Below are 19,359 nucleotides of genomic sequence, written 5' to 3' on the forward strand. Positions count from 1 at the left end.
CAGGTTGTTTTTTTTAAAAATACGCCTCAACTCACCTCCGTTTCTAGATCAGCGCAGGCTTTTCTAATGAAGACCTCCCGGTGCTGCGTGCCTTGCCAAGGTCAGGTCTGGACCTTTCTAAGTAAACACCTATCAAGGGATCATTAGCACATCATTGCTGCTAGACTGAGGCATTAACTTGTCACTCGCCTCCAAGCCTTCCCGCTCCGCCGCTCGTGCCAAGCTCTCGCGCGCTGTCACCCCCACGCACAGCATCCAATGGGATGCTGCGCCGGTGGACCAGCCAATCCTGGCACTGGAGCAGCGCTAGGGGGGCACATTTGCTGCTCGCCCTGTCGCCCTTTTGAAACCCGGGCTTTGGCAGCAAACAAACACCCCTGGGTCCCGCTGGGGAACTTACAGTGCGCATGCTTGAGAAAGTTAACAACTTTCTCAAGCATGCGCACTGTAAGTTCCCCAGTGGGACGGTCTGCTGCAGCCTGAGTGTGGACTGTCACTCAAGCTGCAGCAGGCCACCCCCCTAACGCAATTCCCGCCGGCGGCCGATTGCAGTTGCAATGCTATTTCACCTGCTTAGAAGATACGGACGGCGGCGATGCGGGTCCATGGTGGCTGGTGGGGCTACGCCCCTACGCCCCAATGGACGCACCGCTGCTGTTGCCATTGGAGTATCCATCGGTGGCTTGTATTCGGGTGAGTATTGTGAATCTAATTCCTGCCTCTTCTACTCACTGTGTTGCACTAGGCTTCAAACTGGTCGCTATTTACAAAGGAATGAATTTATCTTGGCTGCATTTCATAAATACCACTTGTCATCACTCAACAAGAGTAATATAGGTCTTTACTCACTACTCAGAAAAGGGCTCCTACAAGCCTAAGATTCTCTGATATACAAACAAATCACTTTGATAATCTGCAGCGCACGGGGAAATGCAGAACAGACTTGGAATTGGAGCCAAGAACAGCAAGATCATAACAATGCTGGCAAACATTTCTTACAAATGCTGCAAGAGGCAGACCAAAATAACAAGGAGTATATACAACCAGCATTGGATCTTCCGATCATATTGGACTCTACACACAATGGATAAAACTAAGTACATTAGATAGTGGACATTTGTTGCGCTTTCAAGCACCCACCACAACCAATCTATTGTTTATGCTCATGGAGTGTTTTAAATGTAATAATTGGTTCTGGAAATATTCAGAAGTACATATTTAGCAGCAGGTAGTAATATACAACCTCTACAGCTGACTATTATTTTCAATAATTATTTCAGCTGGTCCAATTTAGACCCCCAGAAATATTCTCGTATACACCACAGTCTCGTGATTTAAAACAAATCGTCACTGGATTATATAAATGTTGAATCAGTCAGAAATTGACAAAATAACCTTTAAATTGAAAGATAACGGCTCCTTTCCCACACACATAGAATGACTTCCAACAACTTTACAACATTTGCGATCTTCCCCATCATCACACTGTACTTTTAAGGAATACTCAATGAAACGTTTATTGCTTAAGAGCTAGTACTGCATTTCCACTGTAATATCTACTTTGATCTCTTTCGATTACCCCCCTCTCCTCTGATGGCTTTCGCCTCCCTCCTGTGTTGCTTGGGCGTCCGCCCTCCCCGTGTTGCTTTGCCGACACCCCCATCATCCCACCCGCTTAAAAAAAAAAAATCTTAATTCGGTAACTAAAAAGACAACAAGCATTTACAATGCAATGGTTTTGCCTTTGTTAAAGTTAGAGCTATTGGCATTGCTCTTGACATTATTCTTATTTATGTATTTTTTAACATAAATAAATGGCATTGTCATTTACAATGCCAATAGCTTAATCTCTGACTTACTGTGCATCTCGAACGTTGAGGGCACAGTAACCTCTGACCCACTGTAGGTATGGCAGCGACTTTAGTCACGGTGTGCACGTGCCATCTTAAAAAGTCACTCGAGGACGTAGCTGGCGGAGGGACGAATTGAAACGTGTCTGTATGACAACCCTCTTGCACACGTATGACACCGCTACCTGCACCAAGCCTATGGGTATCAGCATTTTTACTCGCGCCGTTTCCACATGTCATTTTTCCCCCTCATAAAGTTGACTTCCGGAGAAAAAACAGGAGTACAAAAATTAATTGGCTTGAAAACGCTTCATTTATTGTCTTTGCCTTCAAGAATAAACACTCATCTACAAGATGAGACAGAGAGAAAAGGAAACAGGGTGTTAAGGAAAAAACAAAACGTCTAGCAGTTTAATTTTCCACTTAATGTGTAGTGCCGAACAGCAGTGCCTAGAAGTATGTGCCATCTGGGGCAGCAGTGTGAGAGGCCATTTACCCTACGCTTTCCTCTTCTCCCAGGCATCTTGGCTGGCTCTTCCCTATTGAGTGCAGCGGAAGCAGTTCATTGGATGAATTGCGGAGGACTGACAAAAGACACCGAGCAACCCCCATCTCCCCTCTCCCTCCCCCACAGGCACATAGACCAGCTCCGCGACTCCTCCGCGGCGCTGCACACAGACTATATGCCACAGTCGACTGGTCCAATAACACGTTACTTAGAGCAAGTGCACTAAAGATGCATTTCCAGGTATTCATTACTACAATACAAAGCTCAAATTCCATGGTATTCCCCACAGTACAGCGAAAATGAATGAGAAAAATGCTCCCAGTAGTCACAAGGCCGTAAACGAAAACACTTGCACCCTGGTGTGATTAAATACAATTTATAAAACAAATGCACATAAAAATACAAAGTCACAAACCTTATCAGGAGAGAGTTATGTGCTGTTTTTTTTACCAATGCTGAAGGAGGGGAGGGATGTGACATCACAACCAACTTGAGGCTCAGTGGCGTAACATTAGGACCTGCTGCCCCGGGGTGAGGTGGGGTCCTTGAGCCCAAGGGGCCCTCTCCGGCATTATGCATGGCCCGGACCCGAGAGCTCCTGACTGGGTCTGGAGTGGGGGGTCCTTCATGTGCTTTAAAGGGAGCCCCTTCAAGATTCGTTACGTCACTGCTGAGGCTTAGCATCTCAAGAATCATGGATGAGTCTTCCCACACTCAACAATGATAATGAATGTCATATTACACGCTGCACCCTAGATAGATAGACACACTCACACACACGCACACATTCACACACTGAGTGCAATATACTATTAATTACATCAGCATTTAATGTATAGATGTACCTTGTTTCCACTCACTGGAAAGTGTTTGATTTTGCTAATTTTGGTTAAAGCAAGTGCGACTCCAAGTAAATGAAAGAGTTGCTCTGTTGAAAAACATCTTGTAATACAACCGCTTCTTAATTGGAGACCCCCAGATCCAAACAATCGGGACGAATACCAAATGACGCCGCTCCCCCCGCCCCCATCACTGAGGCACTGCTGACAGTGAGTGCGCTGGTTCACATGCACGCTGCTATCTCCGCACCACCCCCTCACCACTCCAAAAGAAAGATGCCAAGTCTGCATAAGTGGGCTTTACTTCTGCCATCAAAAGCAAAAAGAAGTCTAGGCTCAACAGTCACACTGCCAGAGGAAGAGAAAGTACCGGCAGCCTTGGAAAAAGAAGTCACTGCGACAAACCACTGCTGTCATCAGGTTAAACATGCGAATCCCTCACAAGAGGGGCAGATAATAAGTAGACAAAGACAGAGAAAAGGGCAAAATTCAAATTCAGCCTCCACGGAAATTGAAGGCCTGCAACTAACAGAAGGGACCACAGATGACTGATCACTGGACTCCGATTGTGAACATGGGCAGGAAGAAACGCCTAATGGTAAAAGGGATGGAAACTTAACAAAGGCCACAGTGGGGATTGAGGAACTTCTGGTATTCCCGGCAGAGATGGCTTGACCCCTCTAGGACAGACAGGGAATACCCTTCACCCTTCTTGAGATAGTCTGAGTCTACATGGTGAATTATGCCCAAGACTCAATATATAGGGTTACAAGGATAGACATCCTCCTCCGGTCAAGGCATGGATTTACATAAGACATACCTGGTAGTGATCCTGAATTGAAACGTAATGATAAATGTGTACTAGTAAAACAATATATTCTTCATAGATCGTACTATTCCAGAATAACTCATAAAAATATGAAGGGCAAACCCAGACAGCTGTCTTAAATGCTGCACCCATGCAGGATCTATCATCCACATCCTGTGGACATGCTCCAAGATACAGGGCTACTGGGATGGGATAGGTGACTGCATGGCGGAAGAGGTGGGACTTAGCGAACCCAGTTTGGAGAAACAATTGCAACTGAACATTTTTTAGTGTGTGTGTGTGTGGGGGGAGGGGGGGTGACAGTGTCCAGAAATACAGAAGAATATGGCTGACCCTGGGATGGGGGGTGGTGAAAAGGAATATTTCCAGGCTGTGGAGGAAGGGAGAGATGCCCAAGGTATTGGCCTGGAAGGAAAGCATGGACTGGTGTCTGCTGGCCAAACGGAAAATATCTGAAGGTAGCGGCTGACCACAAAGATCTGGGGGACATAGCTGACATACAGGGGATCTTGAGGATAACAACATCTCTCAGCCTGCAATGTGGGGCACAGGGGAGATGAAGTGGGTGTTTTAAAGCTACTGGGAGACAAAGAAGAACTGGGGAACTATGCTTTGTACAATCATTCTTGCAGGGGGATAATCATTGAGAGTTGTCCAGTTTATGACAAACTGTTATGTTCTACTTGGTTAAAAAAAACAATAAAAAAAAAACATTAAATGTGCGCAAGTGGAGACGTTCACTTTGATGGGCGTGCCAAGACACTAGATAGTTGAAATATTGAGTTGTAATTTTAGGAAGGGGAGTTTTGTGATTCCAGAGTGGTCTGGTTGTGATCCGTAATGAAACTGGAGGCCAATACACCTGCCCTGGATTAATTATCAGATACCTCGTTGCTAGAAGTGAAGGGTGGGGGAAATGGGAAAGGTCCCAGTCTGAGACTACCTGTTCACTAGTCTCCCCTGGTTTGTACCCATGTCAAAATTTCATTGCCGTGTCCGCCTCCTTTCAAATACAAGTGCGAGGGTACACGTCAACAGGACACTCTCAAAGTTCTTCAGGATAGGGAGGGGTACACACAAAAAAGGCCTTCATTCGACCCTGCCATTTCACCCGCAGTGGAGCCGCTGGCAGAACAGGTGTGCTCTGACAGAGGGATAACGAGCTTCCAGTGTTCACCTGGGGTAGGAGACACATGTCACTTTATGCTGATGGCCTTCTTTTATTTATGAGTTTTCCCGACTATTCCGGCCCAAGACTGGAAAAATTATCCAACACAAATGGGACGTATTCTGGACTTCAAGAAAGCTAGACCTAATCCACAGGTGCCCCAGTTCGCATATGAGAGACTGTTATTGATTGGACGCTGAGCACTGCCTTGATGAGGGCACAAGGGTTATACTACCTCAGGATATATGGTGGGAGGGAAATATGTCCCTGTGAAGGACAGAACGCACTTAGAGGCCATATCAGTAACTAACTGGTCGTTTCTAAAGCAGATGTTAGAGTAAACTAGAAACATACCCGACAATGTGATAAAATCTGAGGACAGAGAGAAAAAAATCTAAAGCTAGGTCCTCCTCATACCCAGGGTGGCACTGACCTCGCGGAGTCCAGAAGTATCGGTGGGAACGCGGAGATCTGCGGGGTTTTTAAATCCCAGCAGCAGAGCAATCAGCCGCCTGACACCCTGACCGGAAGGGACATCTACTTCCAGGCAAACGCCGGAAAATTGGTAGCTCTGGAGCACGTTATTACACGAACGGACACACGGGGAGCGGGAGGGGGGTACGGGGTCAGGAACTGACACACGGGTAGCGGGAGGGAGCCTCCCCTAGCCCCAAATAAAACAAATCGACTCACCTGCACCTTGCGACGGCGGCAATCTCTTGGGCACTTCTCCGGTCTCCCTCTTCGGCATGGGAGACCAGCAACGTAGACGGCGGCAATCTCTTGGGCACTTCTCCGGTCTCCCTCTTCGGCATGGGAGACCGGCAACGTCCTCCGCTTCTCCCGGGGCTCCCTCCAGGCCACGGGAGACCCGCGTGGGCCGCCATACTTTTTGCCGTCTTCCTTCTTCCCCCGGGCTGCGGTGGGGGGGGGGGGGGGGGTGGTACTTCCGGCCGGCCGCGCTAGGGTTGGCCGGCCGGCTAGTCACTTCCGGCCCGTCTCTAGCTCAGGTAGGCGGGCGGCGAAGTTTCCCGAGGAGTGGGCTCCCTCGTGGATCGCTCTGAGCGGAGATGGGCGGGGGCTCCTGACCAGCAGTGACGTCCACGCAGCTCAACCAATCAGCTAACAGGAGCAGGAAGGCAGGTGCTGGCAATGCCGGACCAGATTCGGGGGCGTTACCGGCTTTTGGCTGACGTAGCGTGACGTCGCCAAAAGCCAAAAAATCTCGGGAACGCCCCCGAATCTGGTCCGGCATTGACGGACAGGCCCATCTTCCAATGGCTAGCCTCCATTTATGGAGCTAGCCAATAGAAGACGGGGGCCGTTCCTAACTCCAGTACAATACTCATTAGGTTTTCGCCTGCGCGAAAAAGCTGCGCAGAGCGCAGCTTTCGCCAGGCAAGACCTAAAAAGCGCCCAGGTCAACCTGTAGGCAAGCGCATGTGTTGTTTGGTTGTCTATAGAATGAGACACTGAAGTATACAAAAAAGCAAAGGGTGGAATGCTAGAACAAATATCAGCCACTGGCAATTACTCTGGGCCGCATCCCAGTCAGTCATTATTTTACACACTATTCAACCACAGTTTGGACCTCAGTGGACTCTGCTCCAGTCCAGCGAGACCTCAAAGTCCAGGTCCTCCCGGACTCAGAACAAAAAGCAACCAGGACCAGTTTTGCCCTGATTGGTTCTTTTCAGTAGGATGTACCTAGGTTTCAGAGGCACAGTGACCACAGAACCCTCGTTGCACTGAAGTAGACACAAAAGTGATGGCTGGGTCCAATCTGAGGTGCCATGGGGGGCAAAAAAATTATGCACTGAGAAGTTACCCCGTGTAATTACCCATGGCTTCGATCAATTCAAGCATCCCATCCATCACATTTTTGTTTACTTCAGTACCAAAGATGCGGGCAGCTGCGTTAGAGCCTTTTTTTTCTTTTACTTTATCCACTCCGCACAGCATCACAAATAATGTGAGGAGTGGATAAAAACCATTGGCACAGCCAATAGGGCACAAAAGGCGAGACCTACTGGCTTTGCCATAGCTTTTTCCCACCAGTCAGTTCCTGTAACATGCTGTCCCCTTCTTGCCAGCCTCTTGCCATTTCCATCCCTGCAGAGACCATAATACTTTCCTTTCACACTCCCTTGCTAGCTTTAGATGATACGCCCGCGCCTGTCCTGCTGCGCATCAGATGGAAAATAATTAAATCAATGCAACATTTTGACTCAATATCTTAAACAAAAACGAAGAAAACATTAAAAGGTGCGTTGATCCTACCTGTCTCAAGTCCTGTGCCGGTCCTTTTCCAGTGTCTAAAGCAACTGTAATAGGTGCCAAACAAGGGTGAAGCTTCAGTACCTAAGATTAATAAGACTTTTCATGGTTATTTGGTATTGAATTACTTTTCAACAAGAGGCTCGTGAATGAGTGTCCATAAACACCAGAATGCATTAATCAAAAAATTGCCTAAATACAAAGTAGAGATACCACAAAAAATATTAGCTTTCACATACTTCACGTTAATAGATTATGTGCGTCACAGTTATGATTTGGCATAGGCTACCGAGATGCTGGGAAGCCATAGAAAGATATTTGGTGCATATTCCACAATTTTACCCTTGGTAAAAAAGAAAAGCAAAAAACAGCCAAATGTGTTTATTTTGCACAGTTACAGTCAGAGAAGTGCTCATTATAAAATGATTTTACGGTACTCTGGATATTTTTGTTTTTTTAAACAAAAGAAGGATTTAAGATAACATATACTATGCTTCCTCGGACTGTGTTCAAGAAAGTTTCCTTTTAAGTCACCAAAACTGCCTCAACGTTCTTGACAGTTTGAGGGATTTCTGTGAAGGCTGGAGGATTAGTACCTAAATTGTGTACAAGTTAACCACAAAAGAAATTTGAGATGGAATGACAAACAATACAATTAAAAAATAAGTCACTGAATTAAAGTCATTTGATGGAAAGAGACAAAATGTATAGTCTTTAGTCTTTGAAACTGGGAGCAAAAGTCATACAACACACAGGCCAAGCATGAACAGTTTCCAGTTACTAACTTTTTCAACGAGATGTTTCCCTGGTCAGCCAAGGATCAGTGATGAAAATACCCAGAAATCCAGGCCGTCTTCATTATACTCTATTGTCAACAAACCATCCAAACCAACTTACATGAAAAAACAACAGCATACAAAGTCCATATCTGTACTTAAAATGGCCAATTGTGGGGGGCGTGGTTTAGGCGCCAAAGGAAATGGCCACCTTTCTGCGAGGCTCCGAGAGTGTGTAGAGTAACGGGACCTCACCGTGCATATAAGGGCGCGGAATTGTACCTGTGTGCGGCAGAACTCCTCCTGCATGAATTGCCAGTGTAGCGGAGACGCGGGGTGAGCTTGGACAACGTTTATTCGGCGATGTTTACCCGCTGTGGCTCGTTGTTAGGCTGCAGCCGCCATTTTGTGATTTTGAAGCTCCCCTTGCGTCCACGACCGCTTTTGTTTTCCCCTATGCCCTGTAATAAAAGCTGGCATAAAGAGAGGACTGTAACTAAAATGATTCCCTCAGCTTTTACAACCCTTCAAACTTTTTGATAAAATTGGCAATTTCTGGCTTTATGGAGAGCTTTTGCATATCTCTACAGCACATGCAGACTCAATTTTTGCTCTGCAGTTTCTATCTCTTTGTTCTCTTTCTACCATGCTTTCTGTAATTTAAACTGGGTTAATGCTAATTTCTCCTCGTCACTGAATTTATATGAGCATATTTGGGATAAAGATTTCATTTTTGGCGCTTAATAACTGACTTTTCAATTTTCCTCAACTCATAGATGCCATTTTGGGACCTTCTGCTTGCCTGCTAATATACTCTTCACTCACAGTTTTGGTAATGATGGCTCGCTCTAACCGCAGTTATTCACAGCTTATTAATGCTAACTGCGTACCATTAGAGGGCATCAATCCATTCAGTGTGTTACAGGATAATATGGATGACACAGTCAATGACTGTATTGGAGTAAAAGGCTCATCTCCTAATACTTCTCGCTCAGGCACTAAACCTAACTCCAAAATACCTTACACCTCAGGAAAACGGGGGAAGACGAATCCTCTGTCTCCCACTAACACATCTTTGTCCATTTCCATGGAACTTCTTCTTGATGAAATACGCTCACTCAAACCTTATATGGCCGAAACAAATGCTTGTCTTCAGAGTCTTGAGGATAATTGGTCTCATACTGAACAGCAAGTTGCAGACCTTGAAAGGAAAATTACCTCAGTACAGGTAATCTCCGACCAGGTGCCAGAAATGCATAGAGAAATACAATCTCTTAAACAACAGGTTTAAAATTTGAAAAACCGTAATAGACGAAATAGCCTATGTATTTATGGTCTTGCGGAAGGTCTTGAAGGTACCAATCCTATCTATACCTTTCTTCCAATCCTTCCTGCCAACACTTCTAGGTCTCCCAAGTTCTCCTCCTTTTATTATTCAACGAGCGCACCGCTTAGGTCAACTTTCTCGTTCTGTCAACTTCTTCGATGAAACCTAGAGGTGTCATCTTGTATTTCCTAGAGTATATGGATCTGATCAAAGTCGTTCAGACTGCCAAACAAAAGGGGAAAATTACCTGGAATGGTTCTAATCTCTTTTTTGCCCAGGATTACCCTAAAGCTACTGCAGACCGTCGTAAACAACTTCTAGATATGAGACTCGCTCTTCGCACCCTGAATGCACGTTATGGACTGTTTCATCCTTGTCTCTTTAAAAGTGACTTACAATAACAAAACAACAAACTATGAAGATCCTCCGCTTCTTTAACAATTCCTCAACTCCTGCAGAGATGACTCTATGGACACTCCCCGATTATAATTGAGTTGATTGTCTCATGAAGTCTTGTCTATCATTGTCTATATTTATCCTCATTTGCTATGTCTTGAAATACCCTCCTAATGTTTTTCTTTTCTTGTTACCAGGTGCAGTTTTGGGATCCTTTTGATGTTTGACTACTTCGTCCTATGCCCGGAGGATGTTCTCCCTTTGCCGCGTCCTCTTTGGTGTGTTATTTTCATTATGTGGTTCCTCCATCCCCACTCTTATCGTCTTTTTTTTGGTATGTCTTTTTTGACATTTATATGCTTCTTCAATCACTGTTTGACCTGTTTTGTATTAATTTTCTGTGTTTTCTTCTCTTCTGTCCTTTTTTTCCTCTCCTCCTTTTTCCCTTCTTATTTTCCTTTTCTTTTTTCTTCGTTCTTCCTTCTTATTTATGATAACAGCTTCTTCATTCCAATTTCTTTTTTCTTTCTATCCTGGATTTCTTATTTCATTTCCTGTTATTCTAGTATCTGTCATTTTTCAGAAATGGATTTAGTTTTCTTATTGCTTACATGAAAATGGTTCCAGTAAAATTCATCAGTTGCATATCTGTTCTGATTTTCAACAGTTTTCTAGTAACATACTTAGCTTTCTTATTGTCTGCATACTAAGTGTTCAAGTCAGGTATAGCTGGTTTCATTTAGCGTTGTTACAGGTGATGGAGCACGGTGAAGAACAAAATTTTGTTCTAACCTGTGAAGTTAATCTCCCATAATGAATAATCAAACTAATAAGCATGTGGTGAAATTATTAATCAATTTAGTTTAAAAATGCAAACATCAGTACACGCGGAATAAACTAATGTGCTTTATGTTGCAAACGCAAAAAAGAAAATAATAAACTAATCCGGTCTATTGTCTTTGTCAGTATTAAATGCGGCTGTTTAACTAATGGCATGTGCTTATTATGTGTGCTTATATTATGTCTTTCTGTGACAAAAGTTCATGGAGTTTGTGCAGTTCCTGAAGGAAGAGTAAATATAAAGCTGCCTGACTGTGCTTCTGCTAGATAACATAATTAACAGGGTTAATTATTAGAGGGGGGCGGGTAACAGAATGGGTCTCAATTCTTTAATTAATTGATGTCTTGTGTTTGTTTAATAATAGTTTCCAAAGTGAGGCCTAAAAAGTGGCTCAGGAAAATATGGCTGACAGCACAGCAGACGTGAAACCTTGTCCAGAGTGAAGTATTAGCACGTACGCAGCTGTGAAGATTTTTGCTGCACTGACATTATTAATTGAAAAACAGTTTTTGGTCAAGTTGAACGTGCACATGAAAAATAAGCTTCAAGGACAGGATTTGTGAAAGTCTGCCAAGGTTAGGAAGTGAAAAGTACAAGACTCGAAGAAAAGTTACTCTTTTGAGGAAGCCAAATATTGTGGAAATGAAAGACAATAGGGCTTATGTGAAGCCTGGACTTGGTCGAGGATCGGAGATGATGTAATTTACATTATCGTGGTCTGACACCGGACGGGCAATGAGGAGCTTGGACTTGCTCGAAAGAATGTGAAATGTAGAAAGTTTATCTTGAGAAAAAGGTATAAAATCTGACACTTGGGTCAGGGAAAAAACTCTTGCTTCCCGATTCCGGAATGACGTGCTGTTGGACTTTTGGCGCACATAAGAACAGCAGACTTTTAAATGTTATTTTCCTTTTCAGGTGAAGTGAGAAATAGACAGGGAAATAGATTTAGGGTATGGAAACTGTTATTGCTAATATTTCATGTTTCTGATCTTGCTTTAAAAATGTCAGTTTATTAATTAATTTCCTAATAAAATGCTGCTTTCTTATTTGCTTATTAAATAAAGATTTTAAAACGTAAATGCTCTTTCTTTATGAAGAATAAAGTTAATAAAAATTAGATTTGAAAAGACAAGCTGGTCTTGTTTATACATGGTCTAGTTACTATCAGTTGATCCAATCGCCTTAAGTGGTTTGATTTAATAAATGACAAATGCTTAAATCCATGGTAAAAGATGATAAACTGCAGTTGTATATAATATTATAAATATTATGTGAATAGTTTTATAAATCACACCACTAGATTCAGTTGCTCAAAATTGTCCAATTGGTGTTATGGGCCTGTATGAGTGTTTCATGATTAATGGTGAGTATTGAGTAATAGGTAGTGTTTGTGAGACAGTTTTTCAATAGGAGCGCTGGATCAATTTCTTGGTAGCAGAGTTCGGTTACTATGGTAACTGGCATGTTACATGGTAATACATAGGATTCATGTCTAAAACATGTTAAGTTTGTTCAGTTGTTACATGTAGTCGAAAGGTTTTTTCCAGCAGTGTGAAAATTCCTAGTTGTGTCGGCATGAGTAGTGTGACAGGTGAAGTTACACAGTACATTTGTTCTGTTTAAATTGTGGTATCGCCGTATATCACAAATGGTGTGGACGTACAGCACAAATTTAGGGATTTTAGATGTGTAAGGTAGAATGTATAGCGAGGATTGTCTATGAAATCGTAGCTTTCGAGTATAGGGACTTCTGTCCTGTTTTAAAACTCACTGTGAAAAAAGTAGTAGAATTTATCTAAGCTTGAGTGAAGGGTAAGGAAGCGTCGTCTATCTTACTGGCGAGTGAGAATTTCTGTCAGTAGGTTAAAGTCCTACTAAAGATTTATGTATGAATGGTTAGGGATCTTTTTCGTATGAAAGTGCGTAAATGAATGGGTAAAGTAGCCTTACTTTATCAACGAATTTAAATATTCTGTGAAAATAGCGTCCTCTATTTCACGCAAAAGAATACTTGATTGTTTGAAAAAGCTATCACTTTATTTAGCGAAACAGACAAATGGTTTGTTTTTGTGGTATTACTCATTGAATTCTATTGAAAGGTTTGTAAATATAGTGCTGTGAACATTTTTTGTAAAGGAGGTGTCAGTGTAAGGAGCGAAGCGAGAGACAGAAGCTGCAGCGGTAGCATACATCACAAGAGTCGAGCTGTGATTGGCTAACATACGTCACAGTATTCGCGCACAGATTGGTTCACGTGACAAGACAAGCTTACAGCTGATTGGCTCATCCTGAAAAGCAGTATTTCTATTGGTTGAGCAGAACAGTGACGTAGCTTAACCTGATTGGTTAATTAGTGAGTTTCTTGCACGGATTGGTTGGTGTGGCGGAATAACAAGGAAGTTGTTACGATCTTTACCGAAGCAAGGAAAATTTGTTTAAAAGACATGGATTATTATTATTTGAAAGAGAAAAAGAACTTTCATGGTTTCAGAAGTTGAAAAACAAAATTAAACCTGACAAGAAAATTTCAACGTGAAACGGAAGATTAATTCATAAATACAAAACACCTGCAGCTTATATGTTAGGTGAATATGGTTATCATACTTGTCTTTGGATTGAGAATTGGATGAAATATACTGAAAATGATGGTATATTAGCATGGCCGGAAGATGGATCATTTCACATAGCGGTCTTGAGAAATTTAAGAGAAAGGATGATGGAACTTGTACCAAAGCCTAGACCTACTCAATTTGAAGCTTTAGTTGAATGGGAGGATGAAATGTTTGAATTAGAACGAGAGAGTAGAGGAATACCAAAAGGAACAGGATTAGGACTTGATAGGGAAACACATGAGGATAGAATGCGTCGATGGAGAAAGGCAGAAATGTGTGATGGTTTGTACCCAGTGAGACTAATTGATGAGGTAACTGGTAAAAAATGTTCCCAAAAGAAAATACATATTAGAGAAGAAAGTGATTCAGAAGATGCGGTATTAGAAGACATTTTTACTAGAAAGCCGGCACCTTATCAACCAGGTTGTACATGGACTTCTCCAAGTGCCCCTCCAAGAGAAATAATTAATGAGGCATCCCCTGAAACAAATCTGAATTATAAAAGAATATCTGAAAGAGTAGAGACATCTCCTGAGACAAATCAAAGCAACAGAAAAACACCTACGAGAGTAGAAACAGGATGTAATTCAAATATAACAGGAGAAAATAGTAATTTTACTGAAACTCCAGTTCAAAGAAATTAAACCCCAAGAAATGGATACAGAACAGAAAGATATGAGGGATTGCCAGATACATCAGAATACATTCGATCTGTGAATGAATTAATACAGCAGTTAACTAAAAGCATGGAAGCAGTAACAGTGCCTGTAACAATTGGACCTGTTCTCCCAGTGTTTGATCAAAAAGAAATTAGACATTCAGCTTTAACTGTTCCATTAAATTCAGAAATACAGAAAGTGACTGAAAATTTTTATTCAGATTTAACCGAAGTACATCGAGAAAAAATGATGATGCCAGATTTAACTTTTAATCAAAGTTTGTCATGTAAAACCCCAACTGGTGCAGATTCTGATTCAGGATCTCCGGTAAAGAGTTTGAGTAAAATAGATTTAACGCAAACCGCAGAATGTAAATTACTTGATGTTGCGAAATTGAAAGCAGACATAGAGGAATTAATAATTGGAAGGATTGGAACTGACAGATTAAAGGCATATCAGGATGATGAATTATTATTTATTTGCAAAAGCATATCATGGAAAACGAAAAACAAATATGACCAATTAGAGGACATGGCTTTTGAATTAGAGGTAGATTTAAGCAAGCAAAAGAGTTTGCAGAAAAATTATAGAGTGGATTTCTCTGAAAAAGACATTGAAAATATGAATACCACGGGAAGAATCACTCATATAAAAGACTTGATTGTGATTTTGAGAAAATGGGGTGAATTAAGTAAATGGAGAGCAAAATGGGCAAAGAAAAAAGATGAAGACACAACAAGCTTAGCTTTTCCTATTAGAGAAAAGAAAAAATAGCGATTGAGTTTCCAATGAGAGAAATAGCAGGAGGTGGCTATGTGCATGTTCCATGGACAAGGCAGGACAATTTAATGTTTACAAATGATTTTTCTCGATTAAGAGAAAAACCTGTAGAATGGTATCGACAGGTAGACAGATTTGTGAAAGTTTCAAAAGTCCTGTGGGTTGATCTTGATGGATTCTTTGACATAGTTGTCCCATCAGATCTTTGGACGGAATGTAAAATTTCTATAGATTGGCCTAGAGAAGAACCCTCTCGAGATAAGGTAACAGGTTCTCCTTCACCAGATGTAATGAAAATGTATGATAAAGTAATTGTATTTTTGAAAAACAAGATTCCCCAAAAGAGGTAGATTGGGTTAAAATAGACAGAACAACCCAAGAGCCGAAAGAATCAGTACTTTCATTTTATGAAAGATTACTGCTGGTATTTAAACAATACAGTCATTATGAGCATCTAAGTGAAAAGGATATAAGCCATTTCATATACAGGTTTGTATATGGCTTAAGACCTGACATTGGTGAAATGATAAGATCTGGAATAGTTGGCTGGCAATCACTCACAGTGGATGATATTTTGAGAAAGACAAAATACTGTAGTGATGAATTGGATGCGAAACAAAAGAAGCTGAAAGAAAAAGCTATGTGGGCACAGGTAAAAGTGGCTGAACAGCAAATAGCAACTTTAACAAACAAAAATGTTGATCAGAATCAAGGAAAATTCAAAGGTAATTATAATAAACCAAAATTGATGGGAAACATAGAAGAGTTAAAAAAGAAACTCCCATGTTTTAATTGTGGCGAAATTGGACACTGGAAGCGGGAGTGTAAGAATCCGCCTAGAACCTTTGTAAAAAATGCATCATTAAATCCACAGATGCAGAATGAGATAAATGAGCAGCAACAGCTACAGCGACAAATAGTGAATCAGCAAAGTCAGATACCACAACCGCCACTTCCAAACTGTGTATATTTGCAGAGATACAATACAGAAACAGGATTCAGCGGAGGTGAACAGGTAAATAGATCACCGAGAGTGAATGTGTCAAATGTGTCTCAACAATTTTGGATGAAAGAAGATGGAGGGAGTGAATCTGAGGATTACTTCTGAGGGTGCCTGAGAGAGGAGGAAGAGTGTGTGCTTGGAGCCACTCTTGAGGTAGATCAATCTGGTCCATTTGTAAATGGTAAAGTGAATGATGTAGAAATTACTTTCCTAGTGGATACAGGTGCTACCCGTTCTACTGTTAGATCAGTGGAAATAGAAAACCTTCCTCTCTCTGGTGAAAAAATCCAAGTAGTAGGTGTAGCTAATCAGCAAATTAAAACAGATCTAACTGAACCAGTAGAAGTTGAAATAGGTAAATTTAAAGACATGCATAGATTTGTAGTTTGTGATAGCAGTCCTGTAAATCTATTAGGAAGGGATATTCTTTGTAAGATGAATTGCATAATATATTGCTCACCGGATGGTATAGAGCTGCAAACTCCAGAAGAAGATGAGCTTTACAAATTAACAATGTCAATGGTTGAGGTAGAAGAAAGTAAATCATTTCCTGTGTTTGATCAAAATAATTTACCTGAAGAATTAAAAGACACAGTGAATGTAAAAATTTGGGATTTTACTGGAGATGAAATGGGTTTGATGAAAAACGTAGATCCAGTACAAATATCAGTAAAACATGGAGCAGATTATCCAAACATTCCTTAGTATAAAATGAAAGCAGAAGAGATTGAAGGTGTTACACCTGTAATAGACAAATTCATAAAACAAGGAGTTCTAAAAGAAATCGAGAGTAGCCCATGTAACTCACCGATTATGGGAATTAAAAAGCCAAACGGAACTTTCAGAATTGTTCAGGACCTGAGAAAGGATTGACCACTTCTTAGTTGATCAGCACCTTCTCTCAGACATTAGTTCTCTCTCGTTTGTACCTGTCGGGATATCAGACAACGCAGTCTTGGAACTGGTTTTCTTATTAAACTTGAGTCCCTTAAACACCAGATGGACTTTGGAGAGGACATTGTTACTTAGTGATCAGGTAAAAAGAGAAGTAAGAGATAAAACTATTGAATTTTTTGCAACTAATATAGGCTCCTCCACCCCTCAGGTTGTTTGGGAAACTTATAAGGCCTTCTTGAGAGGAGTCTTGAGCTCCCTAATCGCCTACAAAATAAAGGCTATAAAAGCCAAAAGGAGGGAAGATTTAGTGGCAATAACTAGAAAAGACTCTGAGCTACAAAGTGCCATCTTAGCAAACTCCGAGAGGGTCCAGACATTAAAGAAGGAGCTCTCAGATTTACAACTTCAACTCAAAATCTGTGACGAGAAAATTATAAAAGAAAAATGGTAGACTAGCAAACTAAAGAATTTTGAATATGGTGAAAAATGTGGGGCCCTTTTAGCATGGAAATCTAGAGAGGAAAGAACTAGGAATAACATCAAAGCTTTAACTCAGAGAGGGACAGGGGACCCGTTAGTGGAAGATGGAGATAATAGAGAAGAAGCCAGGAGGTTTATGAAAAGTCTCTACACTGAAGACAAAGATCCAAAGTTAGAAGAGATAGAAACCTGGCTGTCCCAGAAGAACCTACCCCAAATTTCCGACCTAGAAAAGAGGTATTTAGAAAGTGAGATCATGGAGGGAGAAATATTAAATCAATTAAAGAAAATGAAGCGGGGCAAAGCGGCAGGCTCTGACGGGCTTCCGGCTGAGGTCTATTTAGATTATACAGAACAACTGTCGCCCGTCCTTACTACACTCTTTAATTGTTTATTATCCCAGGGTCACAGTACCCCCCCTACATGGGCTGAAGCCACAATAACGCTTATCGCTAAACCAAATAAAGACGTTAAGAAAATAGAATCCTACAGGCCAATCTCCCTTTTGAATACAGATATGAAGTTATATTCCGGGATTTTAGCTACCAGACTTGCAAAGATGATAAAACCTATAATCCACCCTGACCAAAGGGGCTTTATTCCAGGGAGACAAGTAAATCAATTAACCTTTCAAGTGATAGGAGCTATAGACTACGCTGAAGATAAAGGCCTCCCGTTAGCCTTGGTCGCGATAGACGCAGCCAAGGCTTTCGATCAGGTCAATTGGAATATCTCTGGCCCACAATGGTTGCGTTTGGGTTCCCCCCAGTTTTTATAGAGGGTATTAAATCATTGTATCATAACCCAATGGCAAAAGTATTGGTTAACGGGGCACTATCTGATTGGTTTGATATATCCCGAGGAACTCTGCAGGGTTGCCCCCTATCTCCCCTTTTGTTTGACATTTATATGGAGCCCTTTTGTTTGTGGTATTAGAGATGATAATGTTATTCAACCCTTCAGGATGGCTAACTTGGAGCTAAAAACTGCCCTATATGCCGACGACCTCCTTTCATACACTTCCAACCATATAGAAGCTATACCCAGGCTATTTAACCTAGCAGAGGAATTTGGAAAGCTGTCAGGTTACCTGATTAATAAGGAGAAGACAGATAATGGGGTGGAATAACAATACTCCTATACAGGGGGTGAAACAAAAAATGCGATATTTAGGAATTTACTTAACTCAAGAACTAAAGAACATACCGAAAATCAGTTGGCAGACTGTTGTAAAAGACATTATTAAAACATTAACAAGATGGGGTAGTCTACCATTAAATATATATGGACGAGTTAATCTCATTAAAATGTCCATACTCCCCAAATTGACTTTTCTATTTAATTCCATCCCTCTATCTTTCCCGCTGAAAGAAATAACGAACCTTCAGGGTAAGATCGGTTCCTTTATCTGGGCCTGTAAATCTCCCAGGATAGCCTGGAAAAAATTGAGGAGGGGTTTAAAAATCGGGGGTTTGGCTTTACCAGACTTATTACTCTACTGCCATGCTTTCCATTTTAAAAACTTCAGGCTACTTGCTAACATACTAGATGCATCTTCACAGGGCCGTTTATTCCAGGCTTTATTATATGACTTACCAAACGGCCAAGAGTTTTTTTCATTTAAGTTTGGCGACCAGAAATTCTTTAAGAAAGTTCGTCTTAAGATCCTGCACTTAAGAATTGGGGGTTTATTCGGAAGGCATTGGGAATTCCTTATTATCATACCTACACTCCAATTTGGGATTCCCCCTGCACTCCTGCATGTCTCCAGGACCAGCTCTCTCTGCCCCTGAGAACAGCTGGAGTACTAAAATGGGGGGATTTTTGGGTGGATTCAGGTCTTATAGACTTGAACTCCTTGACGTTACTCACAAATGGGTTACTGACAAGATTTAAATTTTATTTTATCAACTATCTGCATGGTGGTCAAGCCAGACATTACAGCGGGAAAAAGATACTGGACTTTTGGATGCAATCTGCAGGGGAGGGGGGGCTGGATTAGAGAAGTATAATTCTGGTATAAACTGCTTACAGATGAAAAGAATAATTTAGATCTTTGAACTGACGAGCCTCTGGGGGAATACAATAGCTGAACACTCCGAAGAGCTCAGTAA

General features: G+C 41.6%; 1 protein-coding gene across 5 annotated transcripts in view; it reads right to left on the reverse strand.

Annotated features, from left to right (window-relative positions):
- POLG2 (DNA polymerase gamma 2, accessory subunit) overlaps window positions 1–19,359 on the reverse strand; it is a 278,334-nt gene that overhangs the window by 53,424 nt on the left and 205,551 nt on the right. For all 5 annotated transcript variants that reach the window (XM_086930918.1, XM_086930920.1, XM_086930922.1 and 2 more), the window contains one exon: window positions 7,475–7,555. In XM_086930918.1, coding sequence (XP_086787044.1) covers window positions 7,475–7,555 — 81 coding nt within the window. The remainder of the gene's footprint in view (window positions 1–7,474; window positions 7,556–19,359) is intronic.

This window comes from Lissotriton vulgaris, chromosome 7, assembly GCF_964263255.1.
Source record: "Lissotriton vulgaris chromosome 7, aLisVul1.2, whole genome shotgun sequence".
Lineage (NCBI taxonomy): Eukaryota > Metazoa > Chordata > Amphibia > Caudata > Salamandridae > Lissotriton > Lissotriton vulgaris.